Below are 24,941 nucleotides of genomic sequence, written 5' to 3' on the forward strand. Positions count from 1 at the left end.
CAAAGAAAATCATGCAATAATATTTATAGGCTAACTTTAAGGAGATGGTTGACATTAATATTGTACATATTTTTCATGCCAAATACATAGTATAAAAATTTATAAAGTTCATGCATTATTGCCTCCAAGAATATCATGTACAAGATAAACCGCCCCCCAAATACTTGTAGAAACGTCGCTACTTTCTAAAAGTATGTCTATTAATATAATCTGCTATTACTTGTTCTATAAGTTTCCCTTATATGTTGTGCATATAATTAACTTCCAGTGTGCTCCTGGGAAGGAATCTTCCTGTTCCTCTAAAGCCTGACACTTGGTCTTGCGTTGTGCTGCACACAGAGATAATAACAAATGCCTGTCCATTAAGTACAGCATAATCAATCTGAGAGCTTTCCCCTCTGCCCTGGATGTCATCCTTTGAAGACGAACACCTTATGTCTCACAGCAGGGTTGACATTAGCCAAGCTTCTCAAAGAGCCCTGGGCTTTAAATGAGACTAACACCCAAGTGTCAGTCACTTGTCAAATTTCTGGAAATCAAACACATAATTCTTAACAATTTTATAGCCTCTGAGGGGAAAAAGACAAGTACACACAGTTATGATAAAGTACAATAGAGGAACTCACGGAAGTTAAGGACAAAGGGAGGTACCCACAGTGGGGGAAGGGATGCTTGTCATTGGTGAGGATTCTTGAAGGAGGCTTCCCTACAGCAGAGCCACGGCTTGAAGAATACAGAGAAGTAACAGGTGGATGAGGGGTGGAAAGGACATTCAACACAGAGGAAACAGCTCAGAGATTAAAAAAGAAGATGATGCTGCAGCAGCAACAGCAGCCGCCTTCCTGTATGCCCACTTGTCATGTGTGTGTTATATTTAACAGAAAAAGCTTCAAAGAAAAGCAGAAATAATAATAATAATAATAAGGAATTTATCCTGAAGGCAATGGGGATCATCTTAAGGCAATGTTTTTAAGCCAGAGAGTGATATGATCTGCTTTTTCAAAGACTCTGGAGGTGGGTGTGGCCTGCAGATCTGAGGAAGGAGACCTGCTGCAATGCTATTGTGACACTCCAGTTCAAATAAGAGCCTGAATTAAGGCAATGGAAGTGCAAGAGAGAGAAGAGAACTTAACAGAGGCAGAACAAATAGCATTTGGTGACCTCTTGCAGCTGTGGGAGCTGAGCATTTGTAGCGACTCCTTTATTAATGACTTTAGGGTTTTGGTAGGTAAGTCCCTTTCCCTGAGAAAGGGTATACCGTCGGGGGATACAGTCTTCTCTTTTATCTTTTTTTCCTTTTTTTAAACAGGAAATAAAGGGGGAGTATAAATTTAGCTTTAGAAATATTACATTTGAAATGACTAAGGAACAGTCAAATGGAGATGTTTAAAAGGCTGCAGGATACAATGAAAAAGAAACTTGGAAGAGAGATTTGGGCTAAGGACAGACTTTCGCAATACATAGGTAAATACAGTAATCATTTGGGTTTCTTGTTTATTTGTTTTTAACTACAATCATCTTTTCCATTCTCAAAGAATACTCTGATTTCCTCTGGGGAATCACTTCTTCCCCATTAAATAAGGTATTGTGGGATTCTTAATCAGCTCACTGAGAGACTTCTTCCCTAACTGTGAACCTTGAGAAGTACAAAAAGCTAAAGATAGCTGGAGTACATTCATTCTAGCAGCAGGACACTGCCTGGATGGTTTTAAGAGACCAGTCATATAAATTTTTACTTTCTAGCCTCCTTAAGATGTCTTGGTTTCATCCTGTTTCCAAGCATGGTTCTGTGATATCCAAATAGCACTCCAATAAATTCACATTTGCTTAATTTAGTCAGAATTGGTGTCTGTTGCTTGAAATCAGAAAAATCTAATTGATATTATACATATATACATGAATATGTTATAAAGACATAGACATGGATAAAACTTCCCAGGAAATGCGCACAGAATTAAAAAAGGGAAAGAACCAAGGCCAGAATCCTGGGGGATACTAACATTTAAGAGGCACTTAGAGAAAAAGAAAACTGAGAATGAGGCTGAGGAGTAGCCAGAGATAAAGGAGAAAGTACTGTCAGGCCATGGGAAGTTTTAAGGAAGAGCAGGGGGCCGGGGGGGAGGTGATCAACAAGTGTCAAAAGCCACACGGAAAATGTAGAAAATGGTACAAAGCAAAGTAAGGAAGCTTGAATGTACATGCAAGGTACAGGGAGACCTGGACTGAAACAGAGACGTTTTTCTTGGGGAGCAATGGGAAATAAAGGGGATAAGAGATAGATAATGCAGAGCTTTGAATAGGAGGCAGAGGAATTTAGACAGCAAAGAGAAGAAATGGGGAGCTTAAAAAAAATAATGCTACTTAATGAGTACTATGTGCCATTCTTAATTCGTGTTAACTTTACTTTATGTTAAAAGTAAAAAGGAATAAATTAGGCCGGGCGCGGTGGCTCACGCCTGTAATCCTAGCACTCTGGGAGGCCGAGGCGGGTGGATCGCTCAAGGTCAGGAGTTCGAGACCAGCCTGAGCAAGAGCAAGACCCCGTCTCTACTAAAAATAGAAAGAAATTATCTGGCCAACTAAAATATATAGAGAAAAAATTAGCCAGGCATGGTGGCGCATGCCTGTAGTCCCAGCTACTTGGGAGGCTGAGGCAGTAGGATCGCTTAAGCCCAGGAGTTTGAGGTTGCTGTGAGCTAGGCTGACGCCACGGCACTCACTCTAGCCAGGGCAACAAAGCGACACTTTGTCTACAAAAAAAAAAGGAATAAATTTAATACTGAATAATGAGAATTTCTCATATTATGATGGGCATTTGGTTACTTTAGATCTAGAGGTTTCTGCAATGATGAAAAAAATATCCTGTATCTGTGCTGTCGAATATAGTGGCAACAAACCACATGTGGATACCTAACATTTCAAATGTGGGTGGTGAGATTCAGACATTGAATTTTTAACTTTATTTAATTTAAATTTTAATAGCCACATATAGCTAGTGGCTACCATATTGAATAGTGTAGCTCTAGACTGCAGCCTGGATAATTCAATGGAAAATCTCTTAATACCTTTTCTGCCTTTTCTGTCTTAGCTGCTCTGGATTAAACTCCTTATAGTTTAAGTCAACAGGGACAAGGCTGGGAAATAAAGAAAACGAGATGGAAAAATATTAGGTTGTCAATTAAGGCAACTTTGAAGTCTGCAAAATCTCACAATTCTATTTTATAGTCTCTATTTCATATATGTATAGCTCGTATAAAATTATTATTAGTTCCTTGAGGTCTAGAAGACCAATACATTTCTATTCTGTTTTTGAAGTTTCTAATTTGATGTGTTCTTTCATATTTGACAATGCTTGCCTAATAACATTTAATTCATGTGTAATGTGTTAGTTTTCCTTTGATTCACAGCAATTTTTACAGTAATAATATCAGCTAAGAAATTAATTCTTACTTTGTCTTCTTATAATAGTTTTGAATGGATGCTTTCCTGTCATTTGTCTGTTCATTTTAAATTGTTTTGGACTTTTTCTCATATGGCAATAACAAATGTTTACATAAACTAAAGTAAAAATTTATGTGCACCAGTAGTACTCTCTGTTTACAGTTGTGCTGCATTCAGTTTATGGATAATCTATTTGCTCTCCTTGTTTATCTGTGTGGTTACTGAGGAATATGTGGAGAGACCAGGATTCAAATGATTACGGTTTTTCCTACAGGAACCCCAGCTATTTAATGAGTTGAAAGGAGATATGAAGTTCTGGAGCCAGTGTAAAAACTTAGGGCAATAAGTGGGCAGACAGAACCCTCAAAGGGTATAAAAACTGTATACACTAGAAGGTATAAAAAGAATAGTCTACTAACATCCTGCAGAGTATATCTAGATGACATAAGCAACAGTGCAAGGATGGACCAGGTCTCCAGGAGAGGCCCAACTGTAATCAAGTAGTAGAATGGTGGCAGGTGGTAGCAGGAGGCAGAGACAAGGGTGGAAGTGGGAAATGAGCATAAGATACCTATTTATTTTCCTCCAGAAATTTATATAAAAATTTGCAAAACATAGTAAAGTTGAAAGAATTTTGTAGTCAACATCTGTATATCTGCCACTTAGATTCTACCATTAACATTTCTACTATACTTGTAACAACAGTTTTCCAAGATGTAGTCAAGTGTCATGCAATCAATTTGACAGGATATGAAACGAATATAATAATAAAATCAGAAATCAGCATCCATAACTATACCCCAATTACATGTGTATGTACTCACTCAGAGAATAGTTTCTATCCTTGTTTTAATGGCTAATATCATTGATATTTTACAATTCTACAAATTTGTGTGTTTGTTCTCCTAATAAAAATCATTAAAACCAGTAAAGTAACAAAGCACTTGTATATTGTGGAGAGGAAATAAAGAATTTAGATTTTGAGGGGGGAATTGCTAATAGGAGAGTCAAAAATATTTAGCAGCTTGTTAAAAGTACAGGAAGGAAGTATGGGAAGAGGTAAAGGCAAGAAGTACACATTTGGGTGCTGTCTCTATTGAGATGAAAGTGAAGCAATGAGAATACATCATATTTCTGGGGCTGGAAAAGAAAGAACTGAATTTTGAGACTGTTTTCACATTAGTGGTAGGTAGAGGGAATTATGGTTAATACAAAAGAAAGAGTTCTCAAGTTAGGGTAATAGCACAAAACATATAAAGGAGATAGAAAATAAAGAGATCTATGCAAGTCTGAGTTGTTAGGGAGACTTTACCAGAAAGGAGTGTCGTGAGGAAGAATAAGGAAAGGAGAAATTATTTTATATATATGTGTGTGTACATACATATATTCATATATACACACACGTAAATATATATAAAATTAGGCCTAGAGATAGAAAGGCATATGCTGTGAGGGATAAGAGAGAGAGAGAGAGAGAATGTTTTTAAACATTCATGCAGGAGAGAAGCATTTAAGGTGACCAGTATGCTTGGGAACAAAACATCTGTATTGAGAATACAGAGTAAAGATTAGACAGGAAACGCAGGGGTGGAAACTGCACAATAATTCGAGCTTAAAAGTTCTTCATATTACAAAGTCTGATAGTTAAAATAGTAATTCTCTTGGAATGTTTATACAAACAATTTAAAAATTTTTATTCAGAAAACTTTTCAGAAAAATACTCACTGTAAGAAACTGAGGCATCCTTCACTCAAAAGTAAAATTCTACAGTACATATAAAGATAACACGAGCTAGCTAAATAATTCCAATGTTTTATTTTCTTAACTAGTCCTAACCAACCCATAAGCGAAGCCATGTAGTAGGCTTCAGTCTTCCATCTGACTATTCAGATGCCTTTATGAAAATTTCTCATGTTCATTGTTCACATTTCATTCTGAAATAGTAACTGTCAGTTTTCATAATAAAATAATTATAAAAAGTTCTTTAAAATTTTATTTTGTTTTTAATTTATTAATTGGATATAAGGCATAAAATAAGATAAAGAAAAGAACAAATTGGCTACAACAAAGATTTGATTTTAATCACTTTCTGGGTCAATGAGGACACCTACCTCCAAAAGAAGAGGTCCCAGGGATTCCTTTTCTATCACTCCTTGACTACTTGATGAGATGTCTGATTTTTGTACATCGTCATCAGTTGTCGATTTCTCTGTAATGAAGAAACGTTAAAAAGCACATATCTGAAAAGGGCTCATTTCCATAAGGGCAAGTTTATGAAGACATAGATTTACCTAATTTCAGATTCAAATAACATTTATGTAGTATCTAGACACTTACACACTTAATCTTAAGTATACTCATTTTTATGGATGATAAAATAGAGCATCACAGAGGTTAAAAAATGTGCCCCAAATCATATAACTAGTAGTAAGGGATAGCATGAGGATATGAATACTGACTGCGCAAGTCAAGTGTTTCAACAATGAGAAAATACATAGTCTTTTAAAAAAGTCCATACCAGAAGTTTTTGAGAAGTAGATAAATTGTAAAAGAGTGATTATTTCTTCCATGTTTTTCTCTTTCTTTTTCTGATTTGATCAATTGCCATTGAAGAGAGAATGAAGATACAATAGTTCCTTGTGAGAGCCTGCGTGAACTTGCCAACATTTCACATTCATGTCATGATGCTCTGACTGATAAAACTGTAACTGCTAAATGATTTGGAGCTCTTTTGTGTGGTGATGTTGAAAAATCCATCACCTTAAAGCAGCATCATACTTAAATAATAAATGTTTCCAATCTGTCAGACCAGTTAGTTCACCAAAAACCAAATATGGTATTATTGAATATAGATATCTATTTTTTTCAGTTTAAAATATGAAGTATTTAAAATATTCCCCAAAATACAGAAAATTATATAGCATACATTCATATAGCCATCATCCAGTTTTCACAGATGTTAACTTCATTTGGTTCAGGTCTTTCCTTTTTAAATAAATATATGTTGTAAAAACAGCTAAAGCCTTGCCACCCTTCCTCCTCTGTCCCCTTTTTCAGAAGTAACCATTATTCTGAGGTTGGCATAAGCACGTTTTTATGCTTTTACTACATGATTTCATAAATAACATATTGCTTCATAATTTAAAGTTTACATAAACATATACAGTCATATATATAGTTGGCGCTCTATATCTGTGGATTGTGCATATTAAAAAATTACATCCGTACTGAACATATACAGACTTTTTTTGGTCATTATTCCCTAAACAATACAGTACAACAACTATTTACATAACATTTACATTGTAGTAGGTATTATAGGTAATCTAGAGATGATTTAAAGTATATGGGAGGATTTGCATAGGTTATATGCAAATACTATGTCATTTTATATCAGAGACTCGAGTATCCTCAGATTTTAGTATCCGTGGGAGGTCCCGGAACCAATTCCCTACAGATACCAAGGGACAACCATATAGAATTTTTCAACTTACTCTTTCCACTCAATATTATGTTTGAGATTTAACCACATTCATACATCTAGATTTGATTCATTCATTTTAACTGCTGCATAGTATTACGTTATATAAATAACCCATGTTGATTTGTCTATTTCCTTACTGGTGGGCCTTTTGACTACTACAGTGCTATAATAAACTATTTTCAATATTTCCTCCTTTGTACATGTGTCACAGTTTCTTTAGGGTAAATTCTAGAAATGAAATGGCAAGATCATAAGGTCTATGTAACTTCAACATTACTGCGTATTGATGAATTGCTCTCCAAAGAAGTTGTACCATTGGTTTAGTTTTTCTGCAACCTCACTGACATTTGATATTACCATAGTTTTTAATTTTTGCAAATCTGTGGTATAAAATATTATCTATTATATTTATAATGGTTTTCTTGAGTTATAATTCACATATCATACAATTAATGCATTTAAAGCATACAATTCAGTGGTTTTTAGTATATTCACAGAGTTGTGTAACTACCATCCCCCTAATCAGTTTTAGAACATTTTCATCACCCCAAAAAGAAATCTCATTCCCATTATCAGTCACTCCCCCTTTTTTCCAATACCCCTAGCCTGAGGCAACCACCAATTTACTTTCTGTCTCTATGGATTTGCCTATTCTGGATATTTATATAAATGGAATCACACAATATGTGGTCCTTTGTGGGTGAGCTTCTTTTGCTTAACATAATGTTTTCAAGGTTGAAACATGTTGGAGTATTTTTCAGTACTTTATACCTTTTTACTTTTTATATATTGCCTAATAATAGTCCATAATATGGGTATATTTCATTTATCTGTTCATCAGTAGATGGACATATGGGTAGTTTCTACGTTTTGGCTATTTATGAGAAAGTTGTGAACATTCATGTACAAATTTTTATATAATAGACGTATGTTTTCATTTCTCTTGGGTATATATCTAGGAGTGGAATTACTGAGTTATACAGTATCTCTATGCTTAATCTTTTGAGGAACTGTTGAGTTATTTTCCAAAGTGATTGCATCACTTCACATTCTCACCAGCAGTGTATGAGAGTTCTGACTTCTCTCCTCACCAATACTTGTTATTATCTGTCTTTTTGATTATAGCCATCCTAGTGGGTGTGAAGTGGTATCTCATTGTGGTTTTGATTTGTTTGCATTCCCTTAATGGATAATGATGTCGATCATCTTTTTCATGTGCTCACTGGCCATTCATATTAATGTGTCTTCTTTGGAGAAATGTCTATTCAGAGTCTTGCCTATTTTTTAATTGGGTTATTTGTCTTATTATTATTATGGTGTAAGAGTTTCTTATTTAGTTTTGAGATAAATTTCCTTCATAATTTCATGTGTTTTATGATATTGAGGTAAGGAAGGTTTTTGTTCTAAAAAACATAAACCACCAAGTCCAAGTAGATTAAATAAATATGTGTGAAAAGCAAAACGTTTACAATTTTAGGGAAAACCTAAGGTAGGAATGGCTATGTGACTAGTTTCTGGCCTAAGGGATGTGAACAGAAGTGATGTGCAATTTCTGGGTCTTATCCATAAAGGGAAAGAAACATGTCTTCCTGCTTAGTTTCTTCCCCTTCTTGTCACCTGGGACATGAACAGCTGAGCCATGTTTGACCACATGGATGATGGCAACACCCTAGAAATGGCAGAGCGAAAAATATGGAAGGAGTCTGAATCCCTGACAGCCTCCTGGACTATCTTTTTAAAGCCACTATATTTTGGGTGTCTTGTCATAGTAGGCTGGCCTATATCCTAATTAATACACTTCATACTTCTCAGTAACATGTTTGTTTTCTATATCCTGATTTTGTCCATGTTAGACATGATTTACTGACATGCTATCATAAAAGGTAAGAATTTGACTGACTTATACGAATCTGCTACACACACATTTCCCTTCATCCTTGTAGTATAGTTTTAACAATTTTTAGAGCAATTAATATTTAATGTTACTACAGCTGTAAGTTTTATAAAAGAGCCAAGTGTATATGCTATGATTTATATTTCTTTTCTTATATTTTGTTTCAGATTTTCTGAGTTTAATTAAAGCCTAACTTTTCTCCAGAGATGAAAAATTCCTCTCAGTTTGGTCAGTTATCAGATACTCATATATGTTTCTTTTTTTTTTTTTTCATGGAAATATTCCCTGGAGTCCTCTATCCACCTGCTCCAATTGAGATTGGCTATTTTTCAGGCTGCACAACTATAATCCTGGGTTGCCTTTTACCTTTATTCTATGTTAAGATCCCACGGTTTCCCAGGGTTAAGATCCTATGCCTTTCTCTCTAGGTTTGCTATCTTCGATTTGATAGAAAGTTCTAAAAAAAAGTACAATAGGAGGTAACATTTTTGAGACTTTGAATGTCTGAAAATGTTTTTATTTTGCACTCAACTTGATTTGGATAAACACAGAATTCTAGGTCTAGCATCCTAGTTTTCAATGCTCTTTAGAAATCTGAACCTATTCTGAAAACAATCTAGTGTGTGTGAGACCTGTTTTTTTCCTCTATCTTGTTTTTTCTCCCTAGGATTTTAAAATGTCACTAAATTATGCATTGGTATGAGTTTCTTTTTCTTCCTCTTTCAATGATTATGCTGGGCACTATATGAGGGCTTTCAATCTGGAAACATATTCCTCTAGTTCTGAGAAGGGTTTTGGGGGGTACTATTTTCTCTTATTTCTTCTCTTCTATTTGGCCTGTTCTCTTTTTCTGGGACTAGTTATATGTTATACCTCCTGAATTAATCCTGTAAGTTTCTTATCTTTTCTCTTATTTTCCATTGCTTGATTGCTTATTTTCTAAGGGATTTCTTCAAATTTCATCCCTTCATCCATTCAGTCAATAAATATTCACTGAAAGCCTACTATGTAGCCAGACACTATTTTGGGTATTAAGGATATAGTGGTGAACAAACAAAAATCTTTGTCCTTGTGGAGCTCTAGTGGGAGGAGGAAAACAATATATAAAATGTGTAATATGTCAGATGTAAAAAGGTACCATGGGGGGGAAAAATCAAGGAAGGTGTAGAGGGATGTGTAGATTTTGGTTTTTGTAAATTTTAAATAGAGTAGTTAGGGCCAATTTAATTGAGAAGACATATTTGAGCAAAGACATAATACGGGTGAGTGAGCCACATGGATGTCTAGGGAAAGAGCATTCCAGATAGAGGGAACAGCAAGTATAAATACCTGAGACAGAGAGTACCTGGAACTGGTCGTGGCAGAGGATGTGAGGAGGCATAGAGTAGAAACAACGTAAAGTTTTTTCCATCTATCCTGTTATGCTATTTCTTGTTTTGAATGTTTCATTTTATAGCACCTTATTCTTTTTTTTTTTGAGACAGAGTCTCGCTCTATTGCCTGGGCTAGAGTGCCATCCGTGGTGTCAGTCTAGCTTACAGCAACCTCAAACTCCTGGGTTCAAGCAATCCTTCTGCCTCAGCCTCCAGAGTACTTGGGACTACAGGCATGTGCCACCATGCCCGGCTAATTTTTTTCTATATATATTTTTAGCTGTACAGCTAATTTCTTTCTATTTTTAGTAGAGATGGGGGTCTCACTCTTGCTCAGGCTGGTCTCAAATTCCTGACCTTGAACGATCCACCCGCCTCGGCCTCCCAGAGTGCTAGGATTACAGGCGTGAGCCACCGCGCCCGGTCCTTATTCTTGTTTTATGGATGAAGTATCTTCCCTTATGTCTCTGAGGAACTGTTTGGTTGTTTTTTAAGTTTTCTTCTGTTCCCTGCATTGTTTTTGCTTCCTCTGAGTTCCCTTTTTTCTCTTTGTTTGCTTGGTTGGTTCTCTTTTGTATCATGCAATATTTGACTTTTTGTTCATATTAAAGAGTGAGAGGTACTAAAATGCCAACTAGCAGCAGTGTGAGGAGTAGGGGCAAGATAAGGAGCTAATTTTTTTATCTGAGTATCATCCCCACATAATTTTCCCTTGGATTGCTCTTTCTCCAGAGGAATCCTCCCATCTCTGGCTTAGGGAGTAGGAGGCAGGCTGTTCGTGTTCTGAGACCAAGTAAGGAAGAGGCTATACAGCCTCTTGCTGGAGCTCCCTTTGCAGGTTTACAGTATGGATTCTCCTGTTCGCTAAATCAGTTGTCACTAGGCTATCTTTTTTCCACCTTCTAAAATCTTAAAACCATAAAATTTTAATCATTTTAAATATATTTGTCTACAGTCTTTTCATATTGCTGCAAATAATCTGAAGTTCTTTTGAGTCCAGTCCTTCTGTGTGTTATTAGTGCTCTTACTCACTGTAGATTATTTACTCACATGTTATATAAATTTCTGGCATAAAATCACCCTCAGAAGCACTTTTTCTGTGGCACTCCCATGAGGCCAGGCTGTGAAAATGTTCCTTCAAAGTGCTTTGCCTTTGTTTCTGGCAGGCAACACAGGAGTTTGTGGTGTGGGATTCCCAGTAAATATGGTGATATAAATATGAACCTCAAAAATACAACAGAGTTTTTTTCAAAGAAGATTGTTTTCCCCACCCAGAGCCCAGGCAGAGGCAAGCTTTCTCAGACAGGTGGAGAGATTTCCCCTTCTGGAGTTACTATCCTTCAACTCTAAGCAGGGCCTCAGGCCCACCTCCATAACTCAATCCTCAATGATACTGGGTCCCATAACTTCGCAAGGCAACCAGTTTTTAAGTTAACTTAATAGGCCACTTTGTTATAACAAGAAGACTCTCAGATCGACTTTCTAAATTAGTAGCATCTTTCCTTTTTTTTTTTTTTTTTTGAGACAGAGTCTCACTCTGTTGCCCAGGCTAGAGTGAGTGCCGTGGCGTCAGCCTAGCTCACAGCAACCTCAAACTCCTGAGCTCAAGCGATCCTCCTGTCTCAGCCTCCCGAGTAGCTGGGACTACAGGCATGTGCCACCATGCCCGGCTAATTTTTTCTATATATATTTTTAGCTGTCCATATAATTTCTTTCTATTTTTAGTAGAGGTGGGGTCTCGCTCTTGCTCAGGCTGGTCTCGAACTCCTGAGCTCAAAGGATCCGCCCACCTCGGCCTCCCAGAGTGCTAGGATTACAGGCGTGAGCCACCATGCCCGGCCAGTAGCATCTTAACAAAAACATTTCTTTAATAAAATTATGAAGTTCAACACAGTTTCTTAATAAAAAAGATCACATATTATAAATGTTTTAATAACCAAGTACGCAGCCATTTTCTTTACCTTGTTCCATTCTCTTCATCAGCTGTATCTGATCGACTGTTTTCTTCAAAATCTTGCATTTGTCTGGTTTTACACTCAAGCTGTCAATGTCACTAATGTTGGCAGACAATAACTCAGCTAGCTCTTCTAAATATTTATTTTCTTGCTCCCTGCGCCTCTTTTCAGTACTGTTGCACAAAGAAAATCCAGTTAGTGTACATTTATATCACCATATTTCCTGCTCTGATCAAGCATTTAATATCTACACATTTAGAGAGATCCTTATTTTTATCCAGAATGTAAAACCAGTGTTAGAAAGAAATTTAATTCACATATAACAAACAGACACTGCAAAATACTAAAGTGCAGAAAACAATTCTGGCTAAAATGGATAAGAGTGAATGACTGCTATAACAGATGTATTTCTCCAATTATTTCTTTACCTTGAATATTTTCAAATAACCAATGTTTACTAGATATTAGAAGGAAACATACTAGTTGCATTTGGAACTATTTTACAGTCTAAATAATTCCTTGAAATAGAACATCTGAATTTTAAAATAAGTTTGTTATAAATTAAGCAGGGCAGACTATATTAGAATTCAAATAAATTGTAATTAGAAATCTGATAAAATATTAATTCTTATAGTAATTAGACCATTAGCTGGTCCTCAATCAAAAATAAAAAAGTATCCATTCAAAGGTAAAAAAAAATGAACAATAATTAGAGACAAAGGTACAGTGAACAATGTCTTTTGTAGACAGCTTTGTCTTAAAAAAATAGAAAAAACCATCTACTTATAAGTTCTTGTAAGTGCAATAAAAAATCAAATGTGATTTACCTTAAAGCAAAATTATGAGAACAAGCAACAACAGTACAAACAGCTAGCACTTTTTTTTAATCATACTGAATGTACTGAATGAATAGTGTTCATTTTTGCTTTCCAGTTTTTAGTTTTGGTTTATTTAATCAAGTCATCAGGCACCTTGCTTTATGTAACACATATAAAGACAATAAAGTATTACTTTGAAATTTTTCCATTATTAAACTAACATAATAGGAAAGATCGGTCACAAGTAGCTCTTTGTTTTATAAGCAGCAATTGAAGTCATTTGGCTGCATATAAAAGCGGTAGAAAAAAGAGAGGCATGGGGAAAGATCAGTTGCTAAAACACTCATAATTAACAATTAAAATACCATTTACTTTTCTTAATAATATTAAAGACTACAAAAGCAATAACATTTATACAACAATATAGTAAGTTGAAAAGAACCAAGTCAACTAATCAAATGTATTTATCTACATCAACAAAATATTAAGAAATGGTACAAAATAAAACCAAATTTTAAAACTATAACAACCACATATTCTACCTTTTATCTTTTAAATTTTTCATTATTGAGGAATTTTTCCTATTTTATTTATTAAAACTATATCTTACAACTTCCACAGCAAGAACATGCAGTAAGATATTTTGACAAATTTCACACCAAGGCATTGAAAGTGAGGCATGAATAAAATGAGTAATATACATTTTGATACATACAAGGTTTTAGAAAACTTCAGTTCTGCAATCTGAGAGCGTTTGAAGACATCTGATTTTACCTTGGAGAAACTAAGTGATATGAAACTTATTTAGCAGATTTAGTTTAATCTATTTAAATCTATGGGTCTAAATTTCAACATGAGTAAATTAGATTCACTTGGTGGGACTTCCAAATATGTTTCTGACAGTAAGTTTTATGTAAAATTGAAGTGCTTGAAAATCACTGTAGCGTAAAAGAAAAAGAAAGGTGATAGAATGGGCAAGAGGCAGACAGAGAGGGGACAGAGGAAGGAAGAATCTGAAAGTAATAAAATAGTGAGATGTCTATAAAGTGACTTGAGATTGAGATTAGGAAAAATTACCATGAAATGAAGTCACCAATAAACAAGGCGATAAAATGAGAGTAGTTATATTCAGAGTGAAAACTGAAGGAAAGGTGGAGATGACAAAATAATTCTACCTTAATGGAAAAGAAAGCTTCCTTTAGTATTCTGGGCCAACATTAATACATTTCTCTCTTTACTAACCCGCTTTATTGCCATTTATATTGTAGACATGCTAGTTAATGCTACTCAGAGTTAACTGCTCATGTGAGTATCTTTTTCCTTCAATTTACTAGCTAGCTTAACAAATACTCTTATGCTTATTATATGCCAGATAACCATGTATGATCCAGGAGTAAATCTGATATAGCCCCCAGTTAGTGGGAAAACAAAGAAAAGGAAACAGCTTTCCTCAAAGGAAAAAAAATAGTTTTTTCAAAGATACAAAGTGACAGTGAAAATACCAAGTTTAGGAACCTATAAATAGTTCAGTATGGCTGAACTATGGATGATAAGAAACAAAAGGGCAAGAGGTGTGGGATCTTGCATGCTATGATAGAAAGTATGGTATATTGCGTAAAAGCACAGGCTCAAACGTTCTCTGTCATTTACTAGCTACGCAAGACCCTGGACAAGTCACTTAGCAACTTAACCTCTCTAAAGCTTCTATTTCTGTATCTGTAAAATTGGGATAATGACATTAATTACCTCCCAGGGTTTTTGTGAATTAAAAAAGATGATACAAGAAAAATGCTTGGCAGAGCTCCTGGCATATACTATTAGCTCAAAAAAAGTTATCTATCATCATCTCTTTGATTATGATTATTTATTTTCAGGGCAATGGGGAGTCTAGAGGGTTTAAGACGAATAATGAGTGGCATGACCAGACTCGTAAGTTCCGTGAAGACAGAAACGTCTCACACTTCACTTATATCCCTGTACCATCATATATATGGTGCTGGCTGAATAGTAGGCATTTAAAAAGAACTTGTTGAGTTGAACTGGAAATGTTAAAGAAGCATAAGGCACAGCTACCCATCATTTTAAGACTGGCATTTTATTTTATTTTATAAATTTAAGGGGTACAGGTGCAGTTTTGTTACATAGATATATTGTGTAGTGGTGAATTCTGGGCTTTTAGTGCAACCAAGATTGGCATTTTAAACCTTATTCTACTGGAAGAATGAAGGAGTGGAGCAGAGGCAACAAGAGGGAGACATGAGATCTCACCCCACCAAACAGTTACTGAGAAACTCTCCTATCCAGGGATCTATACACAAGGCTGGCAATATCCTGAGGTCTAACAGAGGCACTTTATGATTAACAAGTTCACATTTGTTTGGGGAGACAGAAACACCACAAAGTGGTATTTACGCACAAAATCAGCTTCAAGATAACAAATTTTTAGTTTAACATATCTAAGATATCACTTTATTAAAACTGAAGCCCATCCATATAAACGTCAAGGAGATGGTACTTTCAAATATTTTGAAAGCAAATGTGAAGATAATTATCTTTAAGATACCTAAAGAAGAGAAAAATATATAAAATTTTTGATGTTTGTAATGATGTTTTTATGCACACACAAGGAAATCAAAGAGAATCTATAGATAAGCCATTAAGACAAATAAGAAACTTCAGCACAATGGATGGATATCCACAAATCATTAGCATTCCTATCCATTAACTGCTAATTAGAAAATGTAATAGACAAAATAATACTATTCCTAAAAGGGATTAAATACTCTGTGGTACCTTGGAATATATTACTATCTACCCAACAATGAGCTAGACATTCATGGGTAAAACTATAAAATATCACTGAAGAACAGGAAAACCTTGAATAAAAGTCTTGTGTTCATAAATATGGACACTCTAGAATCCAGATCATAGAAATGTCAATTTTCTGAATTTAATCTATAAAAGTAAATGAATTAAAATCAATATCCCAGCAATATATTTTTCAAAGTAAACTTAAAAAACTGATTCTAAAATCTGTATGGAAGAATAAAGAACCAAGAACAGGAAAAATAATTATGAAAAGTAACAAGGAACAGGGACTTGTCCCATAAGATAGCAAGGTGATTATCATAAGAAAGCTCAGAACCAGATCCCTATATATCTAGGAACCTGATTTATGATAAAGGTAACAGTACAAAAGCAGGGAATGCTGGTGTCATAACTAATGACTGGGAAAAACAATAGGTCCCTAACATTATACCATGCACAGAAATAAATTTTAAATTAAAACCCTAAATGTGTATAAAAGAAAATATATAAAAATACATTTAAAACCTTAGAGGAAAAAATTCTTAAGGAAGACCCCAAAATGAACATCTAAGGTTCTGTATGTCAACAGACATCATAAATAGGGTTAACAGACAGGCTGGGAGAAGATATTTGCATCAAACATAAGCAAAAAAAGGTTAGTAACTAGAAAATTTAAAATGACTCTGACAAATAAAAAAAGAAAAGGAAAACGAAGCCAGTAGGCATATAGACAAAAGATACAACCAACAAATTCACAGAGGAGGAAAACACAATGGGTAACAAAACAAAAAAAGATAATCAACTTACCCAATTATAATATTGTATCAGGGAAATGTACTTAAAACTATAACCTCACACCCATCAGATTGGCAGAATGTTAAGGTGAGAAGAGAACAGTGGTTATTAGTAAGAATGAAGGAAAAGAGGAACTCTCAATGCTTGTCATTTGAAGAGCAATGTGGTAATTACCTAGTGAACATAAAAATGTGCACAGATCCTAAAGGAACTCTTATGTATAAGAGTGTGAATATGCACACACACACTGCAGTGCTCGCTGTAATAGCAAAAATTTGTAACAAACAAGTTGTTTATCTCTAGGGAATACATCTGTAGGGAAATGGATTTTTCAAATGTGCTATATTCGTGTAATGCAATTATTAATCAAAAGTTAATAGACTGAATAAATCTATGTATATTTAATCTCAAGATCCATATTGGAAAAAAGTATACTGTAGAAAACTATATACAGTATTATATAATTTATGTAAATTTAATAAACATTTTATATTATTTACACATACCTGTGTATAAATACTTATTTAAAAATAGATTGGAAAAATTTGTTGTTATTGTTACTATCATTATCAATTTATTAATAATCAATTAATATTTCATTATTTTTAATTTAAATAAGATTATCCAAATATGATAAAATATTAATAAAATTATAATGACATGATAAAATATTATCAATTACACATACTGGATATACAGTTTCTTAATCTATATTCTTTTATATATTTAAGAAATTTCCCCCCAAAAAATTAAATGTAAAAGACAATAGTTTTATTTATTTGTTTTTAACCTTTCCTTTAAGAAAGATTAGCTTTATATACAGATATAAACAAGAACATTAACTTTGACAATACACATCTTGATATCAACATTCCTCCTAGAATCTGGACATTTATTGGTGAGGACATTTACTTATGACCATGAGTACCTAGGTTATTATCGCTCTATGACAATTCTCTGAGCTGAGTAAGAAAAATGATTGCTTTTCTCTTTCTAGCCTAGAGCCCAGGCATTCTCCTGTTAAAATCCTTTCTCTATTCCTCCATGAGAAAGAAGCATGTAATGCAAGGACAGAAGAATCTTCTGCAGCTTGACTCTCTATCTAGATCAGTGATTAGCAAATGGAAGTAAGTTTACTTCCCCGGGCTCCAGGGCACATTTGGCAATGTCTGGAGACATTTTTGGTTATCACAACTAAGACGCTGCTGGAATTTAGTGTGTAGAAGCAGGGACACTGGTAAACATCCTACAAAATATAGGACAGCCTCCCCACAACAAATAATTATTTGGCCTAAAATGTCAATAGTGTGGAAGTTGATAAACTTTGCTCTAAATCCTAGAAGAGGAATGGAATAAAATCCCCACTCTCCTCCCCCAATGTGAAAAGCTACTCTTTTAATCTGATTGAGCTTCCTTCTCTATCTGGCATTCATTAGGGTCTCCTTAGCCTGTTTAAGGTGGTCCTTATAACATAGCAAATATTTAACTCTACAAATAATCAGTTTTTTAAAATCCTGACATTATAACAAATCTTTCTTAGTTACACTAATATCATAATGTTCTAATATAGCAGTTTAAGATGTATAATAGATTTATTTATTCAATTTATTCAAAGATTTTGACAAATCTTTACTGGGTCCTTACTATATATAAGCTGTACACTGTGCTAGGAACCAGGGATACAATGATGAGCAAGGACAGACGAAGTCCCTTACCAAATGGCAGCTTTGAGTCTGGTGGAGGAGCCAGGAATTCATGAGATAATCACACAAACTAGTAAAATCCTGCAATTATGGATTAGAGCTATAAAAAACATGTGAGACAGATATAAAGGAGGAGAGATGTGATCTAATAATTATGGAAGGAAGAGAAGCCTCCCTTTAAGGAAGTAATGACTGAGCTGGCATCTGAAGGATGCATAGGCATTAATTAAAGGAAACAGAGAGGAAGCAAGCTGGATTGAGGGAGAAGCATGTGCAAAGATCCTGGGGGAAGGAAGAGAGCATGATGAGTATGAAGGACTCAGAGGAGGCCACTAAACTTGGAGCAGATTAGACAAAAGCTCTAAAGTGGCAGTGAAAATAATAAAACAGCTCTGCCAGAAATAGACTAGGAAAAGGAGAGTGTTCCTACCTTGATGCCAATGTGTCACATGGTGATCCTTTTCTCTTATGTGAGTCTGGGTTAGCAGGGTCGGATGAACTGTCCCCGAGGCCACTCATGTTGAAAAACTTCACACCTAAAAAGAAAGGACAACAGTAAGAAATCGCCCCTTATAACCTTTCCAACCAAGTAAGGGGAGAGGAAGCTCTCCTATGTTAGAAAATTTCTAAAAATTGTGGTCTGTCAAAGAAAAGATAACTACTACCATCATAAAACATCAGCATCTACGTAAAAGCACAGAAGTCATCAGCTATTGAGTGTTTCTACACTTTTTTTCCTACATCCGTAAAATGAAATTAATAATCCTTTGTGAAATCCTTGCAATCAAGATGAAAACATTGTTAGAATGATTAGATACTGAGTTTTTTTTCAAAGAGAAAAAAATCACTTTCATGTGTAAATGTAAAAGTTGAATGTATAACTGGAATCAGAGAAATTATTCTTTGTATTTATTATTGAGACCCTACTTTGAAAAACAATTTAAAGTAACTTTTACTCATAAGGTTTGGGATTTTATATTGATAGAAAAATAAATAATATACATATATGTTTATTAAAGTTAAAGTGATAAACTAGATTGAGATTTTGAATTATACCTTACACTTTGAATTCTATACTCCTAACCTTTTGTTTGTGTAGTCAGGCAACAAAGATCAAGTGTTTAGTCTATGTTAGGATCTTGGTATAGATGCCAGAGAACACAAAGTCATTCCCCCTAGCACGCCAGCCAGGTCTCTCACATGTTGCACCAGTTGGTAACTACACTTAAAGATCCCTTCTGATCTGGCCTCATCAACCACTACACTCTGTATAATACCTACTGAATCTGTGAACCCTATCCCTAGCCTACAATCATCAATATCTTTTGGATTTTATTAGTGCTAAACAACACACTTCACCATTCTCTTTTACTCCATCTACCTTCATAAAAGGAGGGAAAATTATCGTTGAATGGGAAAACCTTTTTCTTAAACTCTAAGTTATTAAACAAGTACAGCACTGTATACAAGCAGTCACACTGGGAAAATTTATTATAAAGGATGTTGGGACCTATAAGAATCTCTCACATGACTTTAATTAATATATGTGAGTAAACCCTTTGTCTCCAGTCCTAAAACTCACTGATTCTAACCGTTTTCTGAAGACCAAAGACTGTCATATTCTTTTTGGTGTATAAATAACCCCTAAAATTTTAATCATGAACTTATCATGCAATGAAAAAGGTACATTTCCAATTTCTCCATATTGGAAGTACATGTTATGAAAATTTCCTACTTCCAGGATTGTAATCTTCCAACTTTTTGGTCTTCCTTTCTGTTACTTTTCATTTCTAATTGGTATCCATGGCCTGCTGATTCTTCCTTAACAAGAGATTTTAGATTGTCTCCCCCCTTTTCATTCCCAGATACAGTTATGATCCTAGTTTGGAACCAAATACCTCATTCTAGATTAATGCAAGATCCTTTAATCTTATTTCTCAATTCCAGTCATTCTCACTTCTAATCTGTCCTATAAACAGCAGCAAAAGCATCCCTACTTAAATGTCATTTTCAAGATATCACTTCCCTGATGAGACTAGATTCCCCTACTGGGGCATGGTAAAGCACGGGCTTTAGTGCTGGCCGGAATGCGGAGAAAGGGGAATGTAAATTAGTACAACCATTTTGGAAAACACTATGGAAAATTTCTCAAAAAACTAAAAATAAAACTACCATATGATCCAGCAATCCCATTACTAGGTATATCCAAAGGAAATGAAATCAGTACGTCAAAGAGATACCTCACTCCTATGTTTATTGCAGCACTATTCACAATAGCCAAGAGATGGAATCAATCTAAGTATCTATCAGAAAAATGGATAAAGAAAATGTGGTATATATACACAATGGAATATTATTCAGCCATAAAAAGAATGAAATCCTGTCATTCCAGGCAACATAGATGAGCTTGGAGAACATTATTTCAAATGAAATAAGCCAGAAACAGAAAGACAAATACTGTATGTTCTCACTTATATATGGAGGCTAAAAATGTTGATTTCATGAAAGTAGGGAGTAGAGTAGTGTTGTTAGAGGATGGGAAGGATGGGGGAAGGGGAGGAGGATAGCCAGAGGTTGGTTAATGGATACAAAATTATAGCTAGATATGGGAATAAGTTCTAGTGTTCTATAGCACTGTATGGTGACTACTATTAATAGTAACTTGTTGTATATTTTAAAATAGCTAGAAGAAGGGATTTGGAATGGTCCTAACACAAAGAAATGATAAATGATTGAGGGGATGAATATGCTAATTACCCTGATTTGATCATTATACATTGTATATATCAAAATATTACACTGTATCCCATAAACATGTACCATTATTATGTGTCAAAAATAATATTAAAAGAAGGAAAAAAATCATGGGCTTTTGGGCCAGAAAGACCTTGTTTAAGTCCTGGTTTAACCACCTGCTCATCCTTGGGCAAAGTACAGAATCTTTCTTTAAACCTATTTCTTCCTCATGTATTTTTTTTGTCTCAGTTGGTACACTGGAGTCATTCTAGTCTCTTCTCTCACACTCCACATGCAAACACACACCAAGATTTGTCAATTTGAATTTCTAAAATCCACCCTTCTTCATATTCTCTTTTACCTAGACCCCAGTTTGGGTTCATATTATCTCTTGCTGGACTAACAAAATAGCTTCCCACACGATGTCCCTGTTTCCTGTTGTCCTCCTTAAATCCACTCTCTGAGGAGCCATCAGAGGAGGCTACCAAACGTATATCTGATCATGTCAGTTTCTTGCTTAAAACGCTTCACTACTAAATTCTCATTACCCACTAGACAACATCCAATCCTTAACAGAATATACAAAGTCTGCATCAGCTCTCACCTATTGTGTGACTATTATAGAATCTGGTGAATGAGTGACTAAATGTCCAAATAGTTTATAGATTATGTTATGTACTATATATTACATATATCATCTATACACCACAAATTATGTATGTTCAACTACTAAATAGACATTTCCATTTGCATATCCCACTGTCACCTGAAATTAAACATGTATAAAACATAATAGACTTTTAAGCTTGAGATTTCTATTTATGATAAATGAGATGAACTGCATTATGAATTGTCATAAAAATGACATATATCATCTGTATATACAAACATATATATATATGCATGCTAACTTTGGTTTCAACCTCAAGAAAAGACTTTTAAAAATAAAATCCTTAGTAATATTCTATGTTCCCAGCAAAGATAAACATTAGGTAAAAAACTTTAAATTGACCTCAGTGTGGAGCAGCCCAATTTAAGTTATCAACAAATATTTACTAATCTCCTACTGTATGCCAACCTCTGTTCTAGGCACTGGGGATACATCTGTGAACAAAATTTGCAAAATCACTGTCCTCACAGAGTTACATTCTATTGTGAGGGGACAAACAAATAAAATTAAAATGTAAATTATATAGTATATTAGAAGGTGGTAAGTGATATGGAGAACAATAAAGCAAAAATAGAGGCTTAGGTGTGTGCAAGTAGAGGTGTAGAAAGTAAGGTAGTTAGGAAAGTCCTTATTACAAAAGGTGAGATGTGAGCAAAGACATGAAGGAGATGAGGGAGAGAGCCACAGGAATGAGATATGGAGGAGGGTGCCCCTGGCAGGGGAAAGGGAAACGCCTGAAGGAAGGAGCACAACTGCTTCTTGAGAAACACAGAGAGGTGAGTATGGATAGAAATGGGGAATGGGGGAGTAAGAATGAGGTCAGAGGGATAATGGGAGGCTACATTGTTGTAAGGACTTCCAAACAATCATCCAAGGATTAAGAACAAAGGAATGACAGGATTTGACTTTCATTCTAAGAACTTCCTCTAAGAAGGATAAGTACAATCTTTCTCAGCTCAGTACTTTGGGATCTGAGTGTCCAACTGCTAAATGGACATTTCCATTTGGATATCCCACTGTTACCCCAGATTAAACATGTATAAAACACAATAGACTTTTAAGTTTCAGATTTCTATTAATGATAAATGAGATGAACTGCATTATGAATTAATGTCATAAAAAAGGTTTGTTAAATTTCATGTTTGGCGGAGGACTGGAGAGGAAGGGAACTATAATAAGGAAAATACAGACACTTATTTTAGCCGTTTCAAAATTTACAATTTAAGGTGGACGACCCCAATGCAAGGCAAATGTGCCAGGCTTGCATTAACAACCACAACAAAAAAGATGTCAAAGAATGGAAAAACAAGCACCACATGTACTCACCAGCAAACTGGTTTCCCTGAGTGCACATTTGGGATTCACACCAATTGGGTATTGGACAGAGGTCGGGGCTGGGTGGAAGGGATGGGTGTATACCTACTTGATGAGTGCGATGCGCACTGCCTGGGGAATGGACACGATTGAAGTTCTCTCTGGGGGGGATGGGGTGGGGGGAGGGGAGGAGTGCACACCTATATGATGAGAGTGATGTGCACTGTCTAGGAAATGGACATAACTAAAGCTCAGACTCGGGGGGATGGGGAGGCATGGGCAATGTATATAGCCTGATCTTTTGTACCCCCTTAATGAGCTGAAAAACAAACAAACAAACAAACAAACAAAAAAAAAAAAAAAAAAGATGTCAAAAGACCCGACAATGATTTTGTTAACATCCAGTCTGAAACCTGAATGCAAAATAAGGATAATCAGCTAACTGTATCACTGTAACTAACAAAATATACTTTTTTTTCCTATGGAGATTCACAGAAGCATAAATAAGGTTAATCATCTATCACAGTTAATAAAATATAAATATTTTTAAATTTATCAGTATAAAATGAAATTATACAATAAATTTAAAATAATAAACATCCATTCTAAACTTTTCTACAAAAGTAGAAATAAAAGAAAGCAGAAAACGTTGAACAAGGAAGATGAAAGATATGACTTTAGAGTTTTCCCAAATCCAAAAGTAAAGAGTTAGCTAATGCCTGCCTCATGCTCAGGTGCCACTTCTTGTTTCCTTAGCTGCCCATCTTTTCTGCCACTGCAATTATTTTATACCCATCTGAGAATTTACCTATCTGGAATTCTACTTGTTCTCAATATACTCTAGGATATATATTACTTATTTTAATGTGCTATAAGTTATAATTCTCTTGTTTCCCCCTTCTAGATTATGAACTCAAAGTCAGTTGACAATCTTTTATTATACACCTAATATCTAATATGATGCCTAAAAGACACAGAAGCTAAATAAACAGGTGATGAATAAAAGTGATTAAGCTATCTTACTCATACAACATCTAAGATTTTTAAAGGATATTTAAGTATTTTTATGGTTAGATAGTTTCTGTTAACTTTTACAAAGCTGTGAAATTCTTTCCCATAATTGAGAAACATGAACTTTCTTGAAATCCTTATCCTCCTACTTTCAGTGGGGGAGAAAGCAAACTACCTTCATGGTCTAGAAATTGAAGAATATCTCTTCTAATTTCAAAAAGGCAAAGATCTACTATTTTGGAGTAACAACCTGCAATATTTCACAGTACTGCAGACACAAGTTACAGGACCTAAATAATACTATCTCACAGACTGGGCAATTTTGAGCAACAAATAAACTAAAACGAGTCATACTGTGCTACAGTTGGACTATTACCTGGAGATTCACATCTGCTAAATTTATCTGAGATCCTGCGGCTGCAGAGACAGCAGACAACAATTTAACAGCAGCCAGACAGGCTGGCCTACCAAAATAAGAGCTAGGAGTCAAAGAGCTATGAGACAGTCACCAAAAATTTGCTGATGGTATGATTCTGGTATTAACTGCTTTCTATTTACAAAACACAATAAAAATAGCAACATAAAACCTCTGATGAGGAAAAACTATTACAGTTGTATTTATGTGGAATGGCATTATATTTGGCAGTCAGAGTATTTAAATAAGGAGCATTAAGAAAAGAAATGTTGGTTTCAGGAAACCAATTTGCATATCACCATTTAAAAAGAGGTAAGGTTACTAAGTAAAAGTATCCTGTTGATCTTAAAAAAGTTGCTAAATTATACCCAATCGTAAGCAATCTCCAGAGAGTAGTTTTAGGAACTAGAAACCACATTGCTCTCTGTTCAAATGTACCAGACTAAATCAAGTAAGTGAAGGCTGAAGAAATAGGACAATGTTTTATAGTTCAGTTGAGTCAAAAATTTCTATGTAGGCCGGGC

General features: G+C 34.9%; 1 protein-coding gene across 4 annotated transcripts in view; it reads right to left on the reverse strand.

Moving 5' to 3' along the window:
* NCOA1 (nuclear receptor coactivator 1) overlaps nt 1-24,941 on the reverse strand; it is a 251,961-nt gene that overhangs the window by 79,688 nt on the left and 147,332 nt on the right. For all 4 annotated transcript variants that reach the window (XM_069493836.1, XM_069493835.1, XM_069493832.1 and 1 more), the window contains exons 5-7: nt 18,702-18,807; nt 12,154-12,320; nt 5,553-5,650 (exon numbers count right to left, since the gene is read on the reverse strand). In XM_069493836.1, coding sequence (XP_069349937.1) covers nt 5,553-5,650; nt 12,154-12,320; nt 18,702-18,790 — 354 coding nt within the window. In that variant the 5' untranslated portion in view covers nt 18,791-18,807. The remainder of the gene's footprint in view (nt 1-5,552; nt 5,651-12,153; nt 12,321-18,701; nt 18,808-24,941) is intronic.

This window comes from Eulemur rufifrons, chromosome 19, assembly GCF_041146395.1.
Source record: "Eulemur rufifrons isolate Redbay chromosome 19, OSU_ERuf_1, whole genome shotgun sequence".
NCBI lineage: Eukaryota > Metazoa > Chordata > Mammalia > Primates > Lemuridae > Eulemur > Eulemur rufifrons.